At 37.2% G+C, this 22164-nt stretch overlaps 1 protein-coding gene across 1 annotated transcript; it reads left to right on the top strand.

Annotated features, from left to right (window-relative positions):
- The first annotated feature begins 1658 nt into the window (after positions 1–1658).
- On the top strand, positions 1659–21832 carry LOC124370876 (pancreatic triacylglycerol lipase-like). Its single transcript, XM_046829179.1, has 7 exons — positions 1659–1832; positions 15084–15207; positions 17764–17918; positions 18582–18830; positions 20197–20382; positions 20739–20892; positions 21631–21832. Exons 1-7 carry the CDS (start codon positions 1724–1726, stop codon positions 21710–21712), a joined length of 1059 nt encoding a protein of 352 aa, XP_046685135.1. The 5' UTR covers positions 1659–1723; the 3' UTR covers positions 21713–21832.
- Positions 21833–22164: the final 332 nt, after the last annotated feature.

Here is a 22164-nt window from a genome sequence, read left to right as displayed (position 1 = left end):
TAAAAGAAGCAGATAGATGACAAAAACTTGATAAAATAACTTTTCAATTTCATAAGCACCACTAAAAAGTTAATAGGATTATACTTCAACAGTATAGAAAGTTCTCATAACTGTCCTTGGATTCATTTATAAATTGTATAGTTACTAAACTAACTCTTCAGTGATACTTCTACAAGTGCTCCTAGTCTTTCTGGGGTAAAGTCTTTGACCAGTAGTGTACCAAGGCTTATTGCTTCCACCAACAAGGACCTAAGACACTTTACACCATCTTGTGTGAAATCTTCAAGGTGAGTATAGCTTTTAGAAATGCACCTAAGGTTTTGATGGTAGAGTGATGTTTGTCCCAAAGCATAGTCATTATAACAAAACAACCACCAAATCATTGAAACTTGTCAGTCTCTTAGTGTTTTTTCTTAAGACACTTGAGAAGCTAGTGGATCATCATATTCGAAAAACAATCCTTATTGGAGAGTTCTTGCATTGAAATACTTACTAAATAGGATTGAAGATTCAGCTTTAAGGAAGGGAATTTCAGTGAGAGATTAACAACTTAAAAATTCCTTAAGGAGATCTCGATATATACGAATCTGTCATCTCCACTTGTATGTGACAGCAAGATCTGTCTGACATCTTTAACTGTGTCAAGCATGGACAAAACAACTAGTATTTCTTTTTAACAACTACAGACTGGTTCAAAGTAAAGTGTAAGAAGTTTAATATTCATGCTTTTGTATTTAGTTTTTAGATATTACATAATTCTGACTCAACCACAATGACAATGCCAAGGTATCATGAATTATTTAAAAATTCTCTTCCAATTGTGTCAACGCCATACATTGTAAAATGTTGATAAATTAAAGTGCACTCTAATCAGTATTATTATTAGCTCTTTCTTTCATAACCAACATTTAATTGATTGCTTGAAAACAAGTGATTATTTTCTTCTTTACTCTCAAGTATATTTATTTGTTCTTTCAAAAAAATTGCATTGTGTCCTCCATTGTCATAACGAACAAAAATATACAGCATATTTATTAATGGTACAGCTTGTTTTTGACAAATTATCATCATATCACATACTAGACCTTTTGCATCATCCTCCAAGAGCGTAAGGAAAAAAATATGGGGGGCCCAGACAACTGATATTTTCCTGTAGTGGACAGAGAGTAAGGCACCATTTTGTTCCTTAAAAAGTTCTTGAAATGTTTCTTTGTTGAGAACGATCTTTCAGCAATACATGTAAATAACACTGAATTATTTAAATAATGGTAATTGTTTACTAAAAAAGTAATTGAAAAAATTTAAATTTGGGGGGATCTGGACCCCTTGAACCCCCTCGCTGGTTACGTCCTTGTCATCCACCATGTGGGGAGTGTGTGATTGCAGTGGGGAGGAAACTCATGGCTTCCCCCACCTTTCCAACAACACAATGAGGGATGTCACTTTCACTAATAGTACTTGTAATGTCTGTAAAAACTTTGATGTTCTAAACCACTCTACATATAATCTAATTTGATTGTGAATGTCAATATGGTTTTTTTTATTAATGCACCTAATTCTTGTGGTACGTTTAAATCTTTTTTCACAACCAATAATCAACAAAAGATAAAACCATGAAACAAGTGTTTTTGCACACTCTTGTTGTAAGTTACGGTACTGATACTTGTAGATAACGTAACTAAAATAAGTATGGTTCTCACACAGATATTGTGAAAGCAAGTTGATGATGAATTCTGGATATTATTTATGTGTTCTCTTATGTCAATTGTTTAATCTTCCCAAGAATGGGACCCAGAACTTCCCACAAGGCAGAACTTTATATACCACTTCAGGTTTGAATAATAACTATATTTAGTATTTTTAATTCTTGCTAGGAAAACAGCCAGAAACAAACATAATAAGTACACTCTACTGTATTATGTACTCATGTATATAATATTACAAGAATAAGACTGTATAAAATATGCCTAACTTTAAACCTAAGCAAAAAGAATAAAACCAATTTGAATTTAAATTATTTATGAACAAATGTTGTCCACTTAGAAGTGCCATAACTAGAATCTTTATCACTAGATTAATAATTATTAAACAAGATTTATCATCAAAGTTATACTATTTGCATACCTTCATAAGTTATTTTTAAAAGAAACTAAAACAGAGCTATATAGTTTACAGTTTGCATTTATTGTTATTTAACATTTTTTATTTGACACATTCAATTATTGCATGAAACAAAATTAGTTTTGTGAATGAAAAAAGTATATTTATATCAAAAGGAAAACGGAACGTAAAAAGACTCTTGTGCTGTGACAAGTAAACAAACAATAGATAAATTATAAGAATGATTAGAATATTTGTATTTTATGAATGAATTTTATTTTTTATTTTGAAAACAAGTAATGGATATCTGAATTTAAATGAGGTTAGATACATATTATACTTTATTGCCAGAGTGCCAGAGTATATGAATGATTATGGACTTTCACATACTAGTTAAGGGTTTCTAATGATACCACCAGGACCGTTCTCAACTTTGGTGGGGCCCGGAAAATATTTTCTGCTGGGCCCCATCAATTCCCACCACCATTGACATGGTTCCTACAAATAGAAATGTGGCGAGGGCCTAGGCCCCAGTAAAATTGTCCAAAAAAACTGGTTTACGTACGAGGCTGGATACCACTGATGGAGATCATGAATTTCTAATCATAACTTTATTCATTAAAGTCACTAATCATCAAGATTTTGTATTTCAAGTCAATTTCCCCCAACAGTATTCCATGATAAGTGTTTAGGACATAGGATGAACTGAAGGAGAGAAATAGAAGAAAACAACTTTTTCTCCAGGTATACACGTCTTAAAACCAGATATTCTCAGAGAAAACTTTCAGATGAGATCTCATGAAGAAAAATAGATTTTTAGGTAGGTAACAGTGTAGACTTTGACTGAATTTAAAGACTTGCCAAATCATAAAAAAACAGCTTGGAGTGAAGAACAGACTGCTTTAACCCGCAATAAGAAGCCCATCTGTATATTCGACTGACACTCAATATTTTTGTTTATTATTCAAGGAGTTGTGGATGGACCAGCTTCTCCAGTAATGACTTTGTTGTTGTAGAGGTACAGTATGAAGGAGTGGAGAATTTTACGAACCAGTTTGTTAGAGTGATCATCAGAGTAAATTAATACAGCATCAATCTGTTTGACCAAATGTAAGTAACGGGTTTTGTTACTTTTTAATCCGAAAATTGGTGATTTATACCAAATATTATTATGTGGTTAATACACGATTACATTTTTTTTATATTTAAAATTATGGTTATTTGTAATATTAGCCATTCTAGTAAAAGTTTTAATGTTGTTTGTTTCAAAGTGAATGAGTATTATGTCTTAAAACATGTCACTATTAATATTTGTCCACTATTAAACAAGTAAATAACCATATTATAAAAATAATTTAAAAATTAAAATTTGTTTTTTCTAAATATATGCCACTTCTGACAAAACGACTTGAGCCGGGGCTCAGTTTGGACAATTTATTTTTGTCTATTATTTTTCCCACCTCGGCCACTCTTGTCAGTCGGTGGGGGAGTCACTCCGTCTGAGTATTGATTTTCTGCCTGGTTGGACTGATTGGTTGAGGTCAGCTGGTTGACCTTGACTAGTTTACCGACCAGCTGTTCACCGGCACCGGCACCGGCTACTGTTCGGAGCGGTCAGACACGTTCGGAGAAGCTACTGTGTTCTGTCTGTTCACTGCTCGTCCCGTTCCACATGGCTGGCTAACTCGACTACTTTCGGCAGGTAATTGTCTTTTTCACCCTCTTTACTTAATTAGTTGGCGGTTTTTCTCTACCACCCAGACATATATTATCGTAGATTAGTTATAAGTAGTTTATTTATATTATTTTGTAACTTGTGTTCCTCGTGTACGTGTTCGTGTCGCAAAGTGTTCGTTCCTGTCTTTCGTACGTTCTAAAATTTGTTAATTTATTTACTATGCTAGTTAAGTTTTTATTTTTGCTCTAGTGCTTTCTAACTGATCCGTTCGGCGAACGGAAATTATTTATTCCGTGTACACACCTTGTTTTTATTTAGTGTAAGCGAGACGGTACAGACTTTGCAAATTTTTGTTACCTCGTGTTTTGTGTTGCGTGCAAAATTGGGTGGCAACATTCATGATTTAAATTTTATTATTTAATTATTGGCTTTATAGTAGCGTGAACGGATTATAATTTAATTATTGTTATCTGGGAAATAATGTTCTGTTATTATTTGTAAATTATATATTTATTATTAGGCCTGCCTTACAATAAATTAATATTTAATAATAGAATGTAAATTATTATAATAGAATGAATAAAATCCAGCGAATTTTAGTTACAAGTAATTGTTATCACGCTTAATCATTTAGTATGGCTGTTCTAGCCTATAAGTAAATGTTTATATATTTGAAAATTTGTTTTGTTTGTAATATTTAATATTGTCACCAAGTAGTGTATCTTTTAATACTTGGTGTCTTGAGGTATTTTTGGGAAATAGTCTTCTGATACTTAAAAGGTACTGTTAGTTACAGATTGTTATTTTTTTTAAATGTTAAATTTAAATAGTTTATTATACTTTGTGGCAAACATAATTAAGTTTTTATTATTTCTCGGGTTGTAGTAAAGTTGTTCTGAATATCTACTGGTTATGTTGGGATTCTATAGGGTCCCCGTGAGTGCCGTCAGCGGGACTGGTGCGGCGAGTCTGCCCGAACAACTGAAAAATTGAATGCCCGCGCCCTGCCAGCGCTATTGGACCGGCATCCAACCGGAGTGTAGTGCTCCCATTCATTTCTTCTGGAACAAGGTTGGATTAAAAATGTTTTTTTACTTCTTATACTGAACTTGCGAGGACTGGGGTGCAGGGAGCGCTGCCAGATGTTAGATCTGGAGGAGGGCCAGTACCTAGCCAGTATTTATTTAGTTAGTTACATGACCTGAAGGGGAGGATTTCATCTTTAATTCGGATTCGTGGAGGCAACTAAGCCCCCGCCTCCTTCGAAAATTGGCTTTAAATATATATTTTTTTTTTTTTTAATTTCGGCTACAAACTTGAAACAAAATTACTTTTCAAAAATAGTGGGCCTAGAAATTCTACAACCTTTTTCCTCCCCTCAGTTCATAAAAAATTTACCTGTTAAAAACTTTATATTTACCACCGCCGTACCTGATATATGTTATTTATAGACCAAATTTCTATTTATTGTGTTATTATTATATTATTTATTTATTATGTTATTGTCATTATTGGAATTATATTTATTGTTGTTATTTAGTTTTTAAGTTACGCGGTGCACCGTGGTGCTGCATAATTGTATTTTGCATGGAAATGTTTGCCACCTACTAATTATATTTCTTGTACTCGAAATCTTGTCTCGTTTTTGTCTCTTCCCACTAGTGGCATGTGATTTTTTTTATGATTTGCTCCGAGTTTGGGAGGGGCACGCTTCCGAGGCCTCCTGTCTTTTTTTTCGCCTGCTCGGAACAAAATGGTAGCAGAGCGTGGTTACGTGTTTTTACCCTCTGCGGGCCCAGGGTTTGTTTTGCCACTGGTGGTGAGAGGCATGAGTTGAAGTTGTTAGTTGACTTCCTGCGCCTGTGCCGTCTCGCTGTGCTATTTTCCGCCGATCGACAGGAAGTGTGTGAACCTATTTATTTCCTGATTATTGTTACTTGTGTGTTTTTGTTATACATTGTCTTCGTTGTTTTTTTTCTGGTTTTGTTCTGGTACGGCGTAGTGTTTTGTTGCGGTATTTTGGTTTCGCTGCCGTGTTTCGTGGACGGCAGGAATTCTGGGGACCCTGCTGAGAGTGTTGTCTCACTAAGTTATTCACTTGTCGCCTTAGTTTTTGCTTTGTTAGTCGTTGACTTCGAGTCAGTGTGTGTTACTTGTTAGTCTGTGTCATTTATTTATTTATCATGCCTGTCTCTCTGGTGCCTGAATACTTGTTGAAGGAGGATCTCCATTTTGAGTTGTTGGCTCGTGGGCTTACTCCGGGTTCCGACTGCGAGTCCATGCGGAAGCAACTGCGTGATAATATGGAACTGGACACGACCTGGCCTAGAGATTTGACGTTCCAGAAGCAGAGGCCTATTTTGGAGGCTAAGTTGGAGACGTTTGAGAATAGTCAGGAGGACTGGTTGGAGTCGCCGCCCACTGGCCGAGAGAGGGCTAGGTATTTGTCCCGGCTTACCCATCTACATATGAGGCTGTCGCTACTTAGAGCCAAGCTTACCAGTTCTGGTGATAAGGAGTGGTTGGAGGAACGCGTCACCTTGGTTGACGGCCTGCTGACTGTACTCGAGAGGGACGAGGGGGCAAAGGCTCATGAAAAAACTTTGTCTGCGATTGAATCTGCTGCAGCTGTTAAGGGTGAATGCCGGATCCCTGGGTCAGTTGTTGCTGATTTTGATGTGGGCGTGGCGTCGGGGGTGTCTGGTGTGGACGGGGCCCGGGGGCCTGTGACCCAAATGCCTGCTGGATCTGGGGGACTGGGGACTGTGGTGACGGGATCCTTTGTTCAGTATCACAAGCTTCCGAACCCACTTACCCCGTTGCTGCAGCGACTACCAACGGTGGATGGTCTAGATACTGAAGCCTTGCTGCGGTTTCTTTCTGAGATCCTGCGACTGCATGACTTGCCTGGTCTTCAGGGAGCGAGCTTCCTGCATGTCATCTCTCCGTTTTGTAGGCCACCTTTGGGTGACTGTCTGGTTCGAGTTCTCCAGAGGGGTGGTACCCTGGATGATTTTCATAGGGAGGCATTGGATTTCTTTGTTCCTGGTCAGTTGAGGGAACGTCTCCGTGTGGAGAAATTCTTTAGGCCTCAGGGCAACGGAGAGAGTTTGGCTAAGTTTGTGGCCGAGGTGAGGGACACTGATAGGGTGTTAAGGCTCAATATCCCCGAAAGTACTGTGGTCACCACCATTCTTGAGGGTCTCAATCCTGAAGAGAGGTCCCGTCTAGTTTTTGCTGGTCGCCCTTCCACCTTTTCTGAACTGGACCGTCTGTGCATTGCTTCGCGCAGCGTGCAGTTTGCCGACCGGCAGAGGGCGGAGAGGAACAATCATCGTTCCATCCAGCCCTCCAGGGCTGTCACGGCCGTACAGAATCCCGTGGATGGGCCACATCACTCTGGTGGGCTTCATCCACCCATCTGCTATGCCTGTGGTGAACGAGGTCATACTCGTCGGGAGTGTCCTAGGAGATATCGCACTAGTCCAAAAAACTAGATCGAAGGGGGGTTTTATCTGAAGTTCCCCCGAGGTCTAAGAAAAAAATTCAAAAAAATAGTACCTGTGCGAAAAATTTGATTAATAGTTTGGACACTACGAGCCTAGCAGAAAAGGGAAACCTACGGCTTAGGACAGCATCTTCGGTGTGCCCTTATATCAATATCTTAGTGGGAGACTCAGTGCATAAGGCCCTAGTTGATTCCGGGTCAGCCTGTAGCCTCATCTCTTCCCGTTTTTTTGAAGCCATTTCAAGGTTGGGTTTAGTGAAGCACACCGAGGAGTCTTCTTTAACTTGCTGGACTGCTTCTAATTCCCCTCTTCCAATTTCGAGGAAGGCTTCAATCAAGTTTAAGGTTGAATGTTTTTTCATGGGTGTGGAGCTTCCTTGTGGCCCAGGACCTGAGTATGGATTGTATTTTGGGGGCGGATTTTATTCAAAAGACTGGTTTGGTGCTGGATCTTCAGGCGGGCCAGTCTTATTTCAAATTCAATCGGCGAGTGTCAGTCCCCTTTTCCGATAATTTCAAATCGACACCGCAGGTTGGTGAGGTGGAGTGTGAGGAAGGTTCTGCCCCTGAGGACCCGTTCGGTCACTTGGATGAGGAGCAAGCTGGGGTTCTCCGTGAGCTTTGCTCAAGATTTCCGGATGTCCTCACACCCAAGCTCGGTTCTACCCATTTCATTGAATATGAAATTCGTCTGACTGACACTCAGCCAGTACGCTCCCACCCATACAAGTTGGCTCCTCCAAAGATGGAGGTTATGCGTGGTATCATCAAGGATCTCTTGGATCAAGGAGTTATTGAGCCCTCAAACTCATCGTATGCCAGTCCAGCGTTCTTGGTTCCAAAGCCTAATGGAAAACATCGTATGGTGGTTGACCTAAGAAAACTTAATGCCAAAATTGAAATAGACTCAGTGCCTCTCCCCGATCTCCATTCTGCTTTTGATTGGTTCGGTAAGGCCAAATTTTTCACTATATTTGATTTGAACCAAGCATATCATCAGATTCCGTTGAAGAAGGAATCACGTCCTCTCACGGCCTTCTGTGTTCCGTGGAATTTGTATCAGTACCGATCTGTGCCTATGGGGCTAGCTGTGGGGGCCCAAACGTTAACTAGGTTGCTCGACTCCATCTTCCACGATGTGAAGTTCAGGTATGTCTTTAATTATCTTGATGACCTTCTGGTCTACAGTGAGTCTTTCACGGAACACGTTAAACATCTTGAGGAGGTCTTGGTTAGGTTGGGTAGGGCTGGCCTTACAGTCAATCCGGAGAAGGTGTCTTACGCCAAGTCTGAAATATCGTTTCTCGGTCACCTCGTGTCGTCTAGGGGTGTATCTATAGACCCTGCCAGGACCCAAGGCATTCGGGATTTCCCTCCTCCGAAGGATGCCAAGGGTGTTGCCAGATTCATCGGCATGGTTAATTTCTACCGTAGGTTTATTCCTGACTTTGCCGAGGTGGCCGCCCCTCTGAACGCCTTAAGAAGGAAAGACGCAAAGTTCGTTTGGGGTGAAGATCAAGAACGTGCTTTTCAACTGCTTAGGGAGGCCATTATCCAACCTCCTGTGCTGCGAATACCGGACTTTAGTAGGCCCTTCATCTTGCAGACTGACTCCTCATCCTGTGCTGTAGGAGCTGTGCTTTCTCAAGAATTCGACGGCGCTCGGCAACCTATAGCTTTTGCATCTAGGACTTTGACCCTTCAGGAAAAGAAATCTTCTATTTATGAGCTGGAGTGTCTGGCGGTCGTTTTCGGCATGGATAAGTTTCGGAGGTTCCTAGAGCATTCCGAATTTCTGCTGGAAACTGACAATCAGGCTCTTTCCTGGCTATTGGCCCATCCTCGACAACTCGGGAAGATTGGTCGCTGGGTTGTCAAAATTGCGGCCTTTAAATTCAGGGTGCAGCACATTCGCGGCACCCAAAACGTCGTCGCCGATGCTCTTTCTAGAATGTATCATCTACCCAGCGATCCTGTTGATTCTCAAGCACCGTTGTGTGGGACTGTGATGTTGGATTTCCCTGCTGCCTTTGAGAGTTTTGGCTCTCACCAACTTCAAGACCCCGAGTTGTCAAACATCATTGGTGAGCTCCAGGAGGGAGAAGCCCACTCTCCTTACTTCTTGTCCAAGGGTGTCCTCTGCTGTCGTGCCCGACGCGGAGGTGGTCCCAAGACTGTTCTGCCGAGTGCCCTCATACCGATGGTCTTTTCCTACTTTCATGTTTCTCCCGTGGGCGGTCATTTAGGTATTCACAAGACCATCGCTAAAATCAGAGATAAGTTTATCTGGAAGAGTATGGACAGAGACATTGCTGGTAGAGTACGAGCTTGTCATCTTTGCTCGGTCAGTAAACCAGCACAAAATACCAAATTAGGACTTCTTTCCTCCGAGGTGGCGGAGCGGCCTCTTGAAAAGGTGTTCATTGACTATGTGGGACCCTTTCCCCGTAGCAAGTCAGGGAACACCTCCCTGCTTGTCGCTGTGGATGCTTTCTCTAAGTTTTGCTGGTTGATTCCTCTTAGGAGTGCCACGGCGTCGCTCACCGTCAAGGCACTCAAGTCCCGCCTTCTACAGAATTTTGGAGTGCCCGCCACCTTCGTCTCAGACAACGGCACACAATTCGTGTCGAGGGAGTTTCATCGCTTCTGTTTTGGGCATGGAATCAAACATGTTACGACATCTCCTTACTACCCCCAGCCTTCTCATGCTGAGCGGTTCAACCGCAATCTCAGAGCCGCCCTCATCGCTTATCACGCTGAGAAACAAACTACCTGGGATGAAAACCTGAGCTGGCTTCAGTTAGCCTTCAATTCTGCTCTTCACGAAAGTCATGATTCCACGCCTTTCCAGGTCATGTTTAGTCGTCCTCCTTCTGATCCCTTGTCTAATCTCTGGAGTCTGGATAGTCTTCTACCAGTGCCTGGTACTCCCAATGTGAGTGACACTTGGGAAGCAGTCAGGGTTAAGCTCCTACAGTCTAGGGAAAGGGTGAGGAGAAAATTCAATAAGGGACGTATTGCTAACCCCTTCCAGGTGGGGGATCTTGTCTTTTGTAAGGCCCATCCGGTCAGTTCGGCCGTGGATAAACGGGCAGCCAAACTTTGCTATCGGTGGACAGGTCCTCACCGGATTCTTCGTTTTCTCTCCCCAGTTACTGCTGAGTTGGTTGATCCCGTATCGGGGAGGTTGTGGCGGAAGGCCCACGTTTCTCATCTGAAGGCCTTCCGTGGTGATACCTCTGGTCATGCTCTGGATACTGGTGCGGCTGCGGGGGTGTCCGGGGACTGATCACCCCTGGTTTTCCCTGTGGTGTCGTTTTACTCTCTTTCTATTTTCTTCTTTCTCCAAGAGAGGCGCCTCTCAAAATTTCAGGAGGATCGTGTTTTGTCTGCCTCCTGCTCAGGACTTCGTTTCCTGTTAGGGTTCTCGACTTCCCGTTTCCTGTGCCAGAGCTTGTTGGTTCTTCTTTCAGTGGGGGAGAGGTTTTGTTTGGGGTTGCACCCTTTTTAGTGGGGGAGGTTGAGCCGGGGCTCAGTTTGGACAATTTATTTTTGTCTATTATTTTTCCCACCTCGGCCACTCTTGTCAGTCGGTGGGGGAGTCACTCCGTCTGAGTATTGATTTTCTGCCTGGTTGGACTGATTGGTTGAGGTCAGCTGGTTGACCTTGACTAGTTTACCGACCAGCTGTTCACCGGCACCGGCACCGGCTACTGTTCGGAGCGGTCAGACACGTTCGGAGAAGCTACTGTGTTCTGTCTGTTCACTGCTCGTCCCGTTCCACATGGCTGGCTAACTCGACTACTTTCGGCAGGTAATTGTCTTTTTCACCCTCTTTACTTAATTAGTTGGCGGTTTTTCTCTCTACCACCCAGACATATATTATCGTAGATTAGTTATAAGTAGTTTATTTATATTATTTTGTAACTTGTGTTCCTCGTGTACGTGTTCGTGTCGCAAAGTGTTCGTTCCTGTCTTTCGTACGTTCTAAAATTTGTTAATTTATTTACTATGCTAGTTAAGTTTTTATTTTTGCTCTAGTGCTTTCTAACTGATCCGTTCGGCGAACGGAAATTATTTATTCCGTGTACACACCTTGTTTTTATTTAGTGTAAGCGAGACGGTACAGACTTTGCAAATTTTTGTTACCTCGTGTTTTGTGTTGCGTGCAAAATTGGGTGGCAACATTCATGATTTAAATTTTATTATTTAATTATTGGCTTTATAGTAGCGTGAACGGATTATAATTTAATTATTGTTATCTGGGAAATAATGTTCTGTTATTATTTGTAAATTATATATTTATTATTAGGCCTGCCTTACAATAAATTAATATTTAATAATAGAATGTAAATTATTATAATAGAATGAATAAAATCCAGCGAATTTTAGTTACAAGTAATTGTTATCACGCTTAATCATTTAGTATGGCTGTTCTAGCCTATAAGTAAATGTTTATATATTTGAAAATTTGTTTTGTTTGTAATATTTAATATTGTCACCAAGTAGTGTATCTTTTAATACTTGGTGTCTTGAGGTATTTTTGGGAAATAGTCTTCTGATACTTAAAAGGTACTGTTAGTTACAGATTGTTATTTTTTTTTAATTGTTAAATTTAAATAGTTTATTATACTTTGTGGCAAACATAATTAAGTTTTTATTATTTCTCGGGTTGTAGTAAAGTTGTTCTGAATATCTACTGGTTATGTTGGGATTCTATAGGGTCCCCGTGAGTGCCGTCAGCGGGACTGGTGCGGCGAGTCTGCCCGAACAACTGAAAAATTGAATGCCCGCGCCCTGCCAGCGCTATTGGACCGGCATCCAACCGGAGTGTAGTGCTCCCATTCATTTCTTCTGGAACAAGGTTGGATTAAAAATGTTTTTTTACTTCTTATACTGAACTTGCGAGGACTGGGGTGCAGGGAGCGCTGCCAGATGTTAGATCTGGAGGAGGGCCAGTACCTAGCCAGTATTTATTTAGTTAGTTACATGACCTGAAGGGGAGGATTTCATCTTTAATTCGGATTCGTGGAGGCAACTAAGCCCCCGCCTCCTTCGAAAATTGGCTTTAAATATATTTTTTTTTTTTTAATTTCGGCTACAAACTTGAAACAAAATTACTTTTCAAAAATAGTGGGCCTAGAAATTCTACAACCTTTTTCCTCCCCTCAGTTCATAAAAAATTTACCTGTTAAAAACTTTATATTTACCACCGCCGTACCTGATATATGTTATTTATAGACCAAATTTCTATTTATTGTGTTATTATTATATTATTTATTTATTATGTTATTGTCATTATTGGAATTATATTTATTGTTGTTATTTAGTTTTTAAGTTACGCGGTGCACCGTGGTGCTGCATAATTGTATTTTGCATGGAAATGTTTGCCACCTACTAATTATATTTCTTGTACTCGAAATCTTGTCTCGTTTTTGTCTCTTCCCACTAGTGGCATGTGATTTTTTTTATGATTTGCTCCGAGTTTGGGAGGGGCACGCTTCCGAGGCCTCCTGTCTTTTTTTTTCGCCTGCTCGGAACAGACTGAGTATGATGAATAACATTACACAAATGTGTGCTGCCCTCAACAGGTTAACTCACTAATAATGTCTTTAGGTCAGTGTTCTCTGTAACAGGTCAAATTACGACATTTGAATATTCGCGGGGAATTGGCAGACTGTGACGTCAATGAATCGGCAGACTGTGACGTCAGTGAATCACATGTTGTCGGAATTGAAATTTATTTAATTAATAACGAAGAAATTTATTGAACTTTATACGGGAAAAGATTTGATTAATTAAAATGAAGTAAACATAACCAAAATTCGTGTTTTACAAAAGCACTAAATAGAATTACGCAGAAAAGCCAATTGTGGGATGAATGACTTGTATATTGATGACGTCATAAAGCACATGTTGCTAAAAATTTAAATAAAAAGCTTTGAAAAAATAATAAAAAGAAAATAGAAAGACTTAAATTGATTAATTATAGTAAACGTGATAAATTTCGACAATTATAAGAAAAGAATCAAATTATATTTATTCGTGAAGACGCTGATTTGAACGAGAGAGGGAATGAGTATTGTTTTGAGTTGGTATCCGTAGTTACAACGGATATCCGGTCTTCTCTCACCAGACTTGAAGCAAGGAGGTTGTGTTGATTCTCCTGGGATAGTAGTGATCTGTTGTATAGTGTATTGAAATTTTAATGAAGGATGTGATATTATTTTAGTCTTTTAAATTATCAAAGCATTGCAAGGTGAGTGAAATTATAATATGTATTGAGAGTGTGACATGGAATAAATTAATCTCATGGTCACTTGGTTTGACTTTTCTTTGAATATCCCCTTTATAAAAAGTGTGATGAAGTGATATTAAATTTTTTAATCACTACTTAACATATTTTAAAACCTGAGATACACACAGACTTGTTGTTGGTGATAACACCACAGACATTCAAATTTAATAAGTTTTAAGCAGTACCAAGGGAATGCAGCTAGCATTGGGCAAGATGGCGACCAATACCATGATGAGCAACATGGTACAATAACGTGTCACTGGTGACAGGTGACAAAGACGCAGTCAAGGTAAAGGGCTTTCAGCAAATTACAGCAGTCAACGTGGGGGTGACACACTTCAAATTGACATTCATCAAATTGGCGCTACAACCTGGGACTCTCATCATCTCTTTAGCAAATCTTACTACAATGGATTGCATTTTCTCTAACTCCTTATCAAAGGACTGAAAGATTGTAGTAATCTTTTCGTCTACAATTCTTGGAATGGCTGGAAGGAGCTTTAGTAGTGAAGGTAGGCCACCAGTTTTACCATCCATTCTGAGAACAATCTTGTACCACCCATTGGGAGTATTGTCATTCTTGGACTTTGGAAACTTAGAACAATATTGTGTGAGGTTATTTATTCACCTGAAGAAGAGATCAGATCTTGAGAAAGATAGAGTTACTGATTGTTTTGTATCACTCAATGCACTTGTAAATACTTGCTTTAAAGCACTTATGCTCAACCTATATAAGTTCCAAACATTTAAATGTGCTTCATTAACAGGTAAATTTTGATACCATAGAACTTAACTTTGTATACAGCACGTGGCTTGGTTAAAATAGGTACAATGTATCAAGTTGGTTGATTAAGGTGAATCAGAAATGTTTCTATAAGTCTGTTACACTTCATACTTCATTTATCTCAAATCTCAAACATTTTCGTATGTAAAGAAAATATGTATGAGTAAAACTAAAATTGTGTATAGTATCTACAGAATAAAAACCAGTGTAGGGAAAATTGTTTTGTAAATTAGATTATTTATCCAGTTATTAGGTCTTTAATCCTCTCTAACAGGCTTAGATCACCTGAGAACACATTGGAAATGGTTTTTGACATGTGAACTAAATTAAATTGTTTGTTTTAAATTTTCTTGTGTAACAAAAAGTATATTATTTTCTACTTAATTAACACATTGGTCCTGGGTTTGTCTTATAGTAGCTAACTATCATTCATTGAGCGCATTTCAAGCTTCTTTATGTTTAAAATCATAATAAACACTATTAAATTAAAAAAGACACACTGGTTAATTTCATCCACACACAATTAAATTTAAAGTCACAGAAACTAATACTTAATCTTTTAATTTATAAGGTTTTGCTACCAAAAGGATTTCATTCACAGAATAAAAATTTGTTTCGCAAAATTTCATTTGTTTACTGTGCAATATTTTTTACTTTAACCAGGATAAGATCAAGAACACAAAAACGGTTTAATTTTATTTTTACTAATTTTCAGATGTAGGGTTTATAAATCCTTTTGCTGAGTGGCTAAATGAAGTGTGCAGTTACTGTTATGATGAGTGGCAACGATCTTATGTCCAGAATGCTTCACTCTACACAACATTTCTCTTATGTACAAGGTAGATAGAAAAAAAAGAATATGTTCATTAGTTTCATTAATACAAAACTTCCAACAGATTATGATCATTACTAAATGAGATTAAGTTGACAAGGCTGAGAAAGATGGGAAAATTAAGTAGTTAAATTAAAACTCACTTGGGACCAGTGGCGTAACTAGGACTAGACTTTTGGGGGAGGGGAAATAGGGTGCTGAATCTGATTGAAGAGCAAACCACACTGGGGGGGGGGGGGTAGAATAAATCTAAATTTAAATGAATTAGGTAGACCTGATTCTAAGTACATTTAACTGTATATTTTTAAAATTGATAGGGCTTTTGGTGTGGATTCAATCCCCCTCATTCCCCCCTTAGTTATGCCACTGCTTGGAATCCACAGTTTACAATATTTTTATGTTTTGAGATCTGGTCTAAAAAGAAAAGTAAGTAATAATTATTGTAATATTTCTACAGATTTTAAATGGTTACAAAATGACTTTTGCTAATCTATACTCATAAAATAAACCAACTAAGCTTTGCTTTCCTCAACGTTTAAGGAAATTTTAATACTTTTAAAAATTTAAACTTATAAATAATATAGTTGTACCATTGATTGATTTAATTAGACAGGAGATAACTCGTCTGATGCTATAAACTGAGGCACTGCTAAGTAAGGGCTCAGACTGCCATCTGTGGAGTTAGAAGTTAGGTTAGGTTCAAATATTTGAACAATCAAAGTTATGTGGCATAGCTCTAGTGGTGAACCTCAGAACTAAGTGAAATAATGGCCTGGACCTCAGCACACCATGTTAGTATAAATTATTCATCTCCTGCTGAATTACTATAATCAAAAGGTACTACCTACCTATCCGGTTGAGTGGGGTTCTGAAATTTCTGAAAAATAAAGGCATTAAAGTAAATTTGAAGGCCACTTTTTGGTTATAAGTACTAGATTGTTTTAATGTATGTACTAGTATAATTAATTATTTATTGATTGTTAAATTCATTTCTACTTGTTTATATAAAATTCCATAAGCCATGTTAGTCAAACTCACTTTTGGAACCATCAACCATACAGTCAAAGTAGAATCTTTTGTAGTACGGTAGTATATTAAGTCCTTGCCAGATGTTGCATTTTAATGAAATGTGGTTATAGATAACCACAATACAATAATAATTTTCAGTCTCGTTGCAAGAGAATAATAAACATGCTTAAAATGCATATGAGCCATCTTGTAGTGTGTAACCTGTTGACGAGTGCAGCAAAACATACCCAAATGAGTGCGCACGGCATTTGCCGTTTGGTCCCTTATGAGGAGGCACAGCATTTTCCGTTGCAGACTAATGACTGTCAATTCGTTCTCACTGACTTACTGTGATGTCTAGCGGAGATTTTTTGAACTTTTCAGTTGTTCCTAATAGTGTCTCTGTACAGTGTTGCTAGTCCTGTATCGTGGTGGCACCTGATGATAACTTAAAAAACTATTTTACGGAGGCGGGACACAAGACCCGCTACGCCTCCAAGGTCGCCATTTTATAAGGCCACTCTCCCAGAATAACCCAAAGAAGAGAAAACTACTCAGGCAGTGCTATGTGTGCATGCAAACACACTACTCGAACTGGACAAAGAAGAAAAGAAACCAGCTATGAATGTTCAACATGTGGTCGCCCTTTGTATATATCCTTGTTTTGAGCAGTATCACATATAATTAGCAAAGTTTTAAAACGAGGATATTGCTTTTAACAATCTACAATGTATTTTTATATACATTTAAACTATAATAAACAAGTTTATTAACATTTAAAAGTTTTTTTGTTTTACTCCCTAACAGTCTGTCACTGGTCAATGAGTCACTCAGTATGGACCGTCATAGGGGCACGGCAAATGCTGTGCGCACTTGTCAATAAATGAAAATATGCTGCATTAAAGCATCAATCCCATATACTCCACAGCCACTTGCCACTTACATTACTATAGTAAATTCAATCATTTTTTAAAATATAGGATAGGCCAATTCCTTTTTTTTGACTACTTAGTCCATCCCCATTGGCCACTGGCCTATGCGAGGATCTTATCAAATAGAATAAAGAAGAGAATGGAATAATCACAAACAAGATCACTAACACCTGTGCAATCACTAACACAAAGTACAATACCTTTTAGATGGTATATGTATGGTAAGCCACTGGCTCTCCCGATTGGATGTTCTAAATGAAGAACCAAGGAATAGTTTTTGTTACTTACATTTTACAGATGTTTATTAAAAAGATGTTATTCAACAGGTCTCACCATCACTGTTTTGATGACCTAAATGAGGATCAATACCAATAGAGAATTCTTCATTAATTTGGATGTGAAAAAAGAGACAAAATATTGATTAGTTTTACACACACGCCTGAACAGAGGAAACTACAAATATCTCTCTTTTAAAAATCTATAACTGCTTATTTCAATACTAGAGGTATAAACTTTTAATACTGGTATGGAGGAATACAGCACTCTTAGTTATACTTTACTTCTATACAATTTTTCTCACTAAGATAGCATGTAACAAGAACCTAACAATGTTTAATTTGTAGAGAATCTGATATGCAATATGTGAAGGTTGACATTGGAGATACTCAACAGTTATATGACGGAGGGTTTAATGTATCCAAGGATACAAAAATACTGATACATGGTTGGTTAGACAGTGCAACCCCCAAAGGTTTATTTCCTCAATATCTCCGAGAAGGTAAGTAACAAGTAAATAACTTTCCTGTAATTGTAAAGTTTATTACATCTACTTTTTCTATTTACAAAAAAGTCAACCTTTTACTATCAAATTGCACTAAATTTTATTCTTTTTTCAAATAGATGGGTTTTTAAAAACTTTCTTCTTGAGGGTAATTTATACTCTATAGAATACCCCACTACAGTAATATAATTCTCTACATACACTACTATGAAGGCAGTTTTGTAATTTTTTAAGAGTATTAAGAGAACAAGTTTATTTGCTTTCTCTCTCTATAGATGTAAACAGTATAAGACAAAATGTAGTGCCAATCCAAAAATTGAATTTTGGTATTCTTTTAGTGGAAATATTCTGTTTGGTCCTTTCCATCAAAACAGTATCCATCTCAAAAATGTCCACTATGTTCTTGTATTTTTTTTTATACTGGTTAAAGTTATAAGTACCTAAATTGGCCATCATTCAAATTTAAAAGAATTTTGTCGATATTCTCTTTTATTAAAAATGATTTAATTTTAAAACATGCAAGTCTAACCTATACCCTAACCTAACTAAGTAGTAAATTAAAAGTTAGTATGTTCTACAAAAATAGAACATATTTGAGTTTAAGGGATGGATGAATATTTTTGTCAAAAATGAATGTGAAAGTATGTTGCTGTATTCCAGCTTACATGCTTGCTGAGGATGTGAACATAATAGCAGTGAACTGGGCAAGTCTAGCCATGTTGTTCTACCCTCTCTCTCGCAGTGCTGTCACACCAGTCGGGCGCTACACTGCTAAGTTTGTAGATTTCATAGTCTCCGAGGTGGGCGTGCTTCCTAGCACAGTCCACCTCCTCGGTCACAGCCTCGGTGCTCACATAGCTGGAGTAGCGGGCGAGTCTGTCGCGTTTGGAAACATCTCCAGAATATCAGGTGGGAGAATACACTTCCAAAGATTATATAATTGCTTTTGTATTGGTTTTGCTATTCATTGGTAAATTTTCTTCTAAAATCTTAATGGTGTAATAAGAGTTTAATTTATTCAGTTATTCATCATCACATGATACAAATCTTTACAAACTGATAATACAAACTTTGTAACAGAGTGACAATCAGATGGTCCAGATAGCAGCATATCTGGATGGTTGGAGCTGAATGTTTTTAAACTATTTCCTGAGCGGATGACATCTAAAAAAAACTATGCAGTACTAACTGATACTAATTGTTTTTTTTGGTATAAATTTGAATGAACATTTAAGCTGGAATTCTCATATAGAAATTTTAGAAAAAAGACTTGCTTTGTATTAATATTTTTACAAAATATAGTGAGTTTTGAAGTTTTAAAAATGATATACTATGAGTATTTCCACTCCATTATGAAGTATGGTAGTACACTATGGGGATGGTCACATAAATCGCAGTGTGTATTCAAATTACAAAGAAAAGCAGTACCGTACGCATATTAACCAAATCTAGCTCCAGGACATCATGCAGAACTTTTTGTAACTAAAATAACTTCTTCAAACTAAATTAAAAGCCTTCTCTTAGATAGTCTATTATTCAGTAAATGAATATTTTAAAAATTCAGCCAATTTTCAAAACATATAAATATTTTAAAACCGTTTGTTGTGTATTTTAACTGTATGTTTTAATAGTTTTCAATTATTTTAGTTAGTAGTTATTTAGTTGGTAAGTTTATATTATGACGAAGCACCTGTTTTGTATTACAATTTGTAACAGTGTAAAACGTTATGTGCTAATAAATTACTTATGACTAGTTTGGCAACAGAGTACTTTATACCTTATTTCTTGGCATTCAGTTTAAAAAATAAAAAAAACAAAATAACATTTCTGTTTTTTAATAATTGGTAAAATATTTCTGTTGTACAGCATGTATTTATTGAAATTTACTAAAAGAAAAGTATAGTATTCCTAAAAATTAAAAGTACAATAGTCTAGATATACATTGCGGAAAGACTAAGACATCGGACTTTGGATCTGAGTTAGAGAAAATCCAGTCTGTGACTGTAGCATTTTTTATTAGTACCATCGACTTTGTACTTTATGGACTCTCCCCCTTATTCCATTTGATAAGATCCTAGCATAGGCCAGTTTCACACTTCCCCACAGTATGTAAATATTCCTTAGTATTGAAAACTGTTAGTAAGTAGTATGTTGATTTATTCCTAGAAACATTTTAACCAAACAATAGAGCACTATAAATTGAATTCCATAAGTAGTTCTTTTTATAAAAAAGGATACATTTTAAGTGAATTTAATGTAAGTGTGTTTTTGAAAGGTCTGGATCCGGCAGCACCATTATTTTGGGCCAATGATCTAAACGGTAGACTGGACCCCTCAGATGCCGAGTTTGTGGACGTAATACACACAGAAGGAGGCCTTGTGGGTTATTTCGAACCCTGTGGTGATGTTGATTTCTACCCCAATGGAGGATCCCATCAGCCAGGATGTGGCGTGGACTTCTGTAAGTATTTTGATTTTAATATTCCTCCAAAACAGTTTTTGATGCAGTTAGTGAAACATTTAACTATATAGTCTAATTAATTGTCTAAATGTTTAAAACAAAAGGCTTTTTATTCTATCGAAGAAGTATATTCCTGTAAGTGATTGTATTTTCATGTAATCTGTGCTCTGTGGCTTCTTATGTACTAGATAATTTTATAAACTATATTCTTGTAGGCCATTGTTTAAATTTATATACCTATTTTAATTATATTCTAATGAATATTTTAGGCATATTTTATTATCAAACTATGACTTTATCAATACATTTTTATGTGTGATGACAATAAAATATTCTAGATTTCTCCTATTTTCCAGTTGTCTGTTCACACAGAAGATCCTACAAATACTTTGCAGAATCGATTACAAGTAAAGGCTTCATCTCCACAGCATGTGATAGCTGGAATGACTACAAAAGTGGTCGGTGTACAAACAATATAAAAACTGTCATGGGAGAGTATGTCAACGTAAGGTAATAATACTCTTAGATTTACTGTTATAATTTTTGTTGATGTCAGCAACTTGGCTGATTGGGTCTAGATCTCCATGATTTACTCACCAACCAGAAACACTCTTTTTTAATTTTTACGTCTTGTACATAACATTATCTGCTTATTGTGCTAATTTATGTTTTTAGTGTGCATCACCTTACCAGATTACTTATCAATCTGGAAATCTATATTTCTTCTTTTGGACAGTAAAATAATTTTTCTTCTTTCTTTAGATTTTACACATTCATATAAGACAGAAATTTACACATTTCTAATCTGAGAACTCAAGGAGAGGTGTACCTCTTCATCATCAGATACCATTAGAAGTTGAAAGTTAGACAAACTATTTTCTGATGACATATTTTCCAAGATAAGAAAACTGTCTTTATAATTGGTTTTAGACACTGTTGAGAATTGATCCATTGATATTCACATGTACGTTATGTGACTTGTTAGATCATTAGAATGGAAGTGTAGTTTTGTTTTTCTATACTTCTAATAAAAACAAAAAGTTTTCAGATATAACATATTTTGTTAGTAGCTTATCATAAAAATCATACCAAACTTTTTTCTGGGCCTTTTAACTTCTAACATCTTTTCAAAAGATGAACTAAAACTGTACAAAGTATGACTTCTAAGACTGAGACATTACATTATGGTAAAATAACCTACAGTATGTTGATTACAAAATTGTATTTTACTATAATTCTATGTTTCAGTGCAAGTGGCTGCTACTATTTGTTCACCAACCCATCGAAACCTTACGCTAAATGGAACAGTTCCATAAATCAGCAAGAGTGACAAGCAAAATATATCATTTTCCCCAACATTAACAAATTGGCTTATTTCTCATTTTTATTAATAATTACTTGCTTTATTTGGAAATAAATTATTTATTAAATATAAAGAACTTTTAAAATCAGAAAATGTATTTATTTAACCAACAACCATACTACCTTTGAATGGAGTCAAACCGGTTTCTTCCTGAAGCTGATATTCACATTGCATCAGAAGGTATAACAGTATGAATGCTGAATATCATTAGTCATATATTAAATAAATTGTTACATTAAGAGCGTAAGTTATTCAGAGCAAAAGCACTACCAACGTTACGGTTTACTTTAAAAAGGCAAAAGGCCTGTAATTATAAAAACTGTGCTGGGACTGTTTTTCTTAAAATTGATGATACGTAAATGTTTATTATAATTGTAGCTTTAAAACCGACAGTATATTTTTTTGGCTACAACTGTAAA

The sequence above is a fragment of the Homalodisca vitripennis genome, unplaced genomic scaffold (genome assembly GCF_021130785.1).
Source record: "Homalodisca vitripennis isolate AUS2020 unplaced genomic scaffold, UT_GWSS_2.1 ScUCBcl_626;HRSCAF=3045, whole genome shotgun sequence".
Lineage (NCBI taxonomy): Eukaryota > Metazoa > Arthropoda > Insecta > Hemiptera > Cicadellidae > Homalodisca > Homalodisca vitripennis.
Note: the sequence above shows the minus strand (reverse complement) of the source record. Positions and strands in the feature narration are given on the sequence as shown.

Coding starts and splice junctions, on each gene's coding strand:
- LOC124370876 (XM_046829179.1), top strand. CDS start 1,724: ATGATGAATTCTGGATATTATTTATGTGTTCTCTTATGTCAATTGTTT. Junction 15,208..17,763: donor ACATTTCTCTTATGTACAAG/GTAGATAGAAAA, acceptor TTTAATTTGTAG/AGAATCTGATATGCAATATG. Junction 17,919..18,581: donor TCCTCAATATCTCCGAGAAG/GTAAGTAACAAG, acceptor GCTGTATTCCAG/CTTACATGCTTGCTGAGGAT.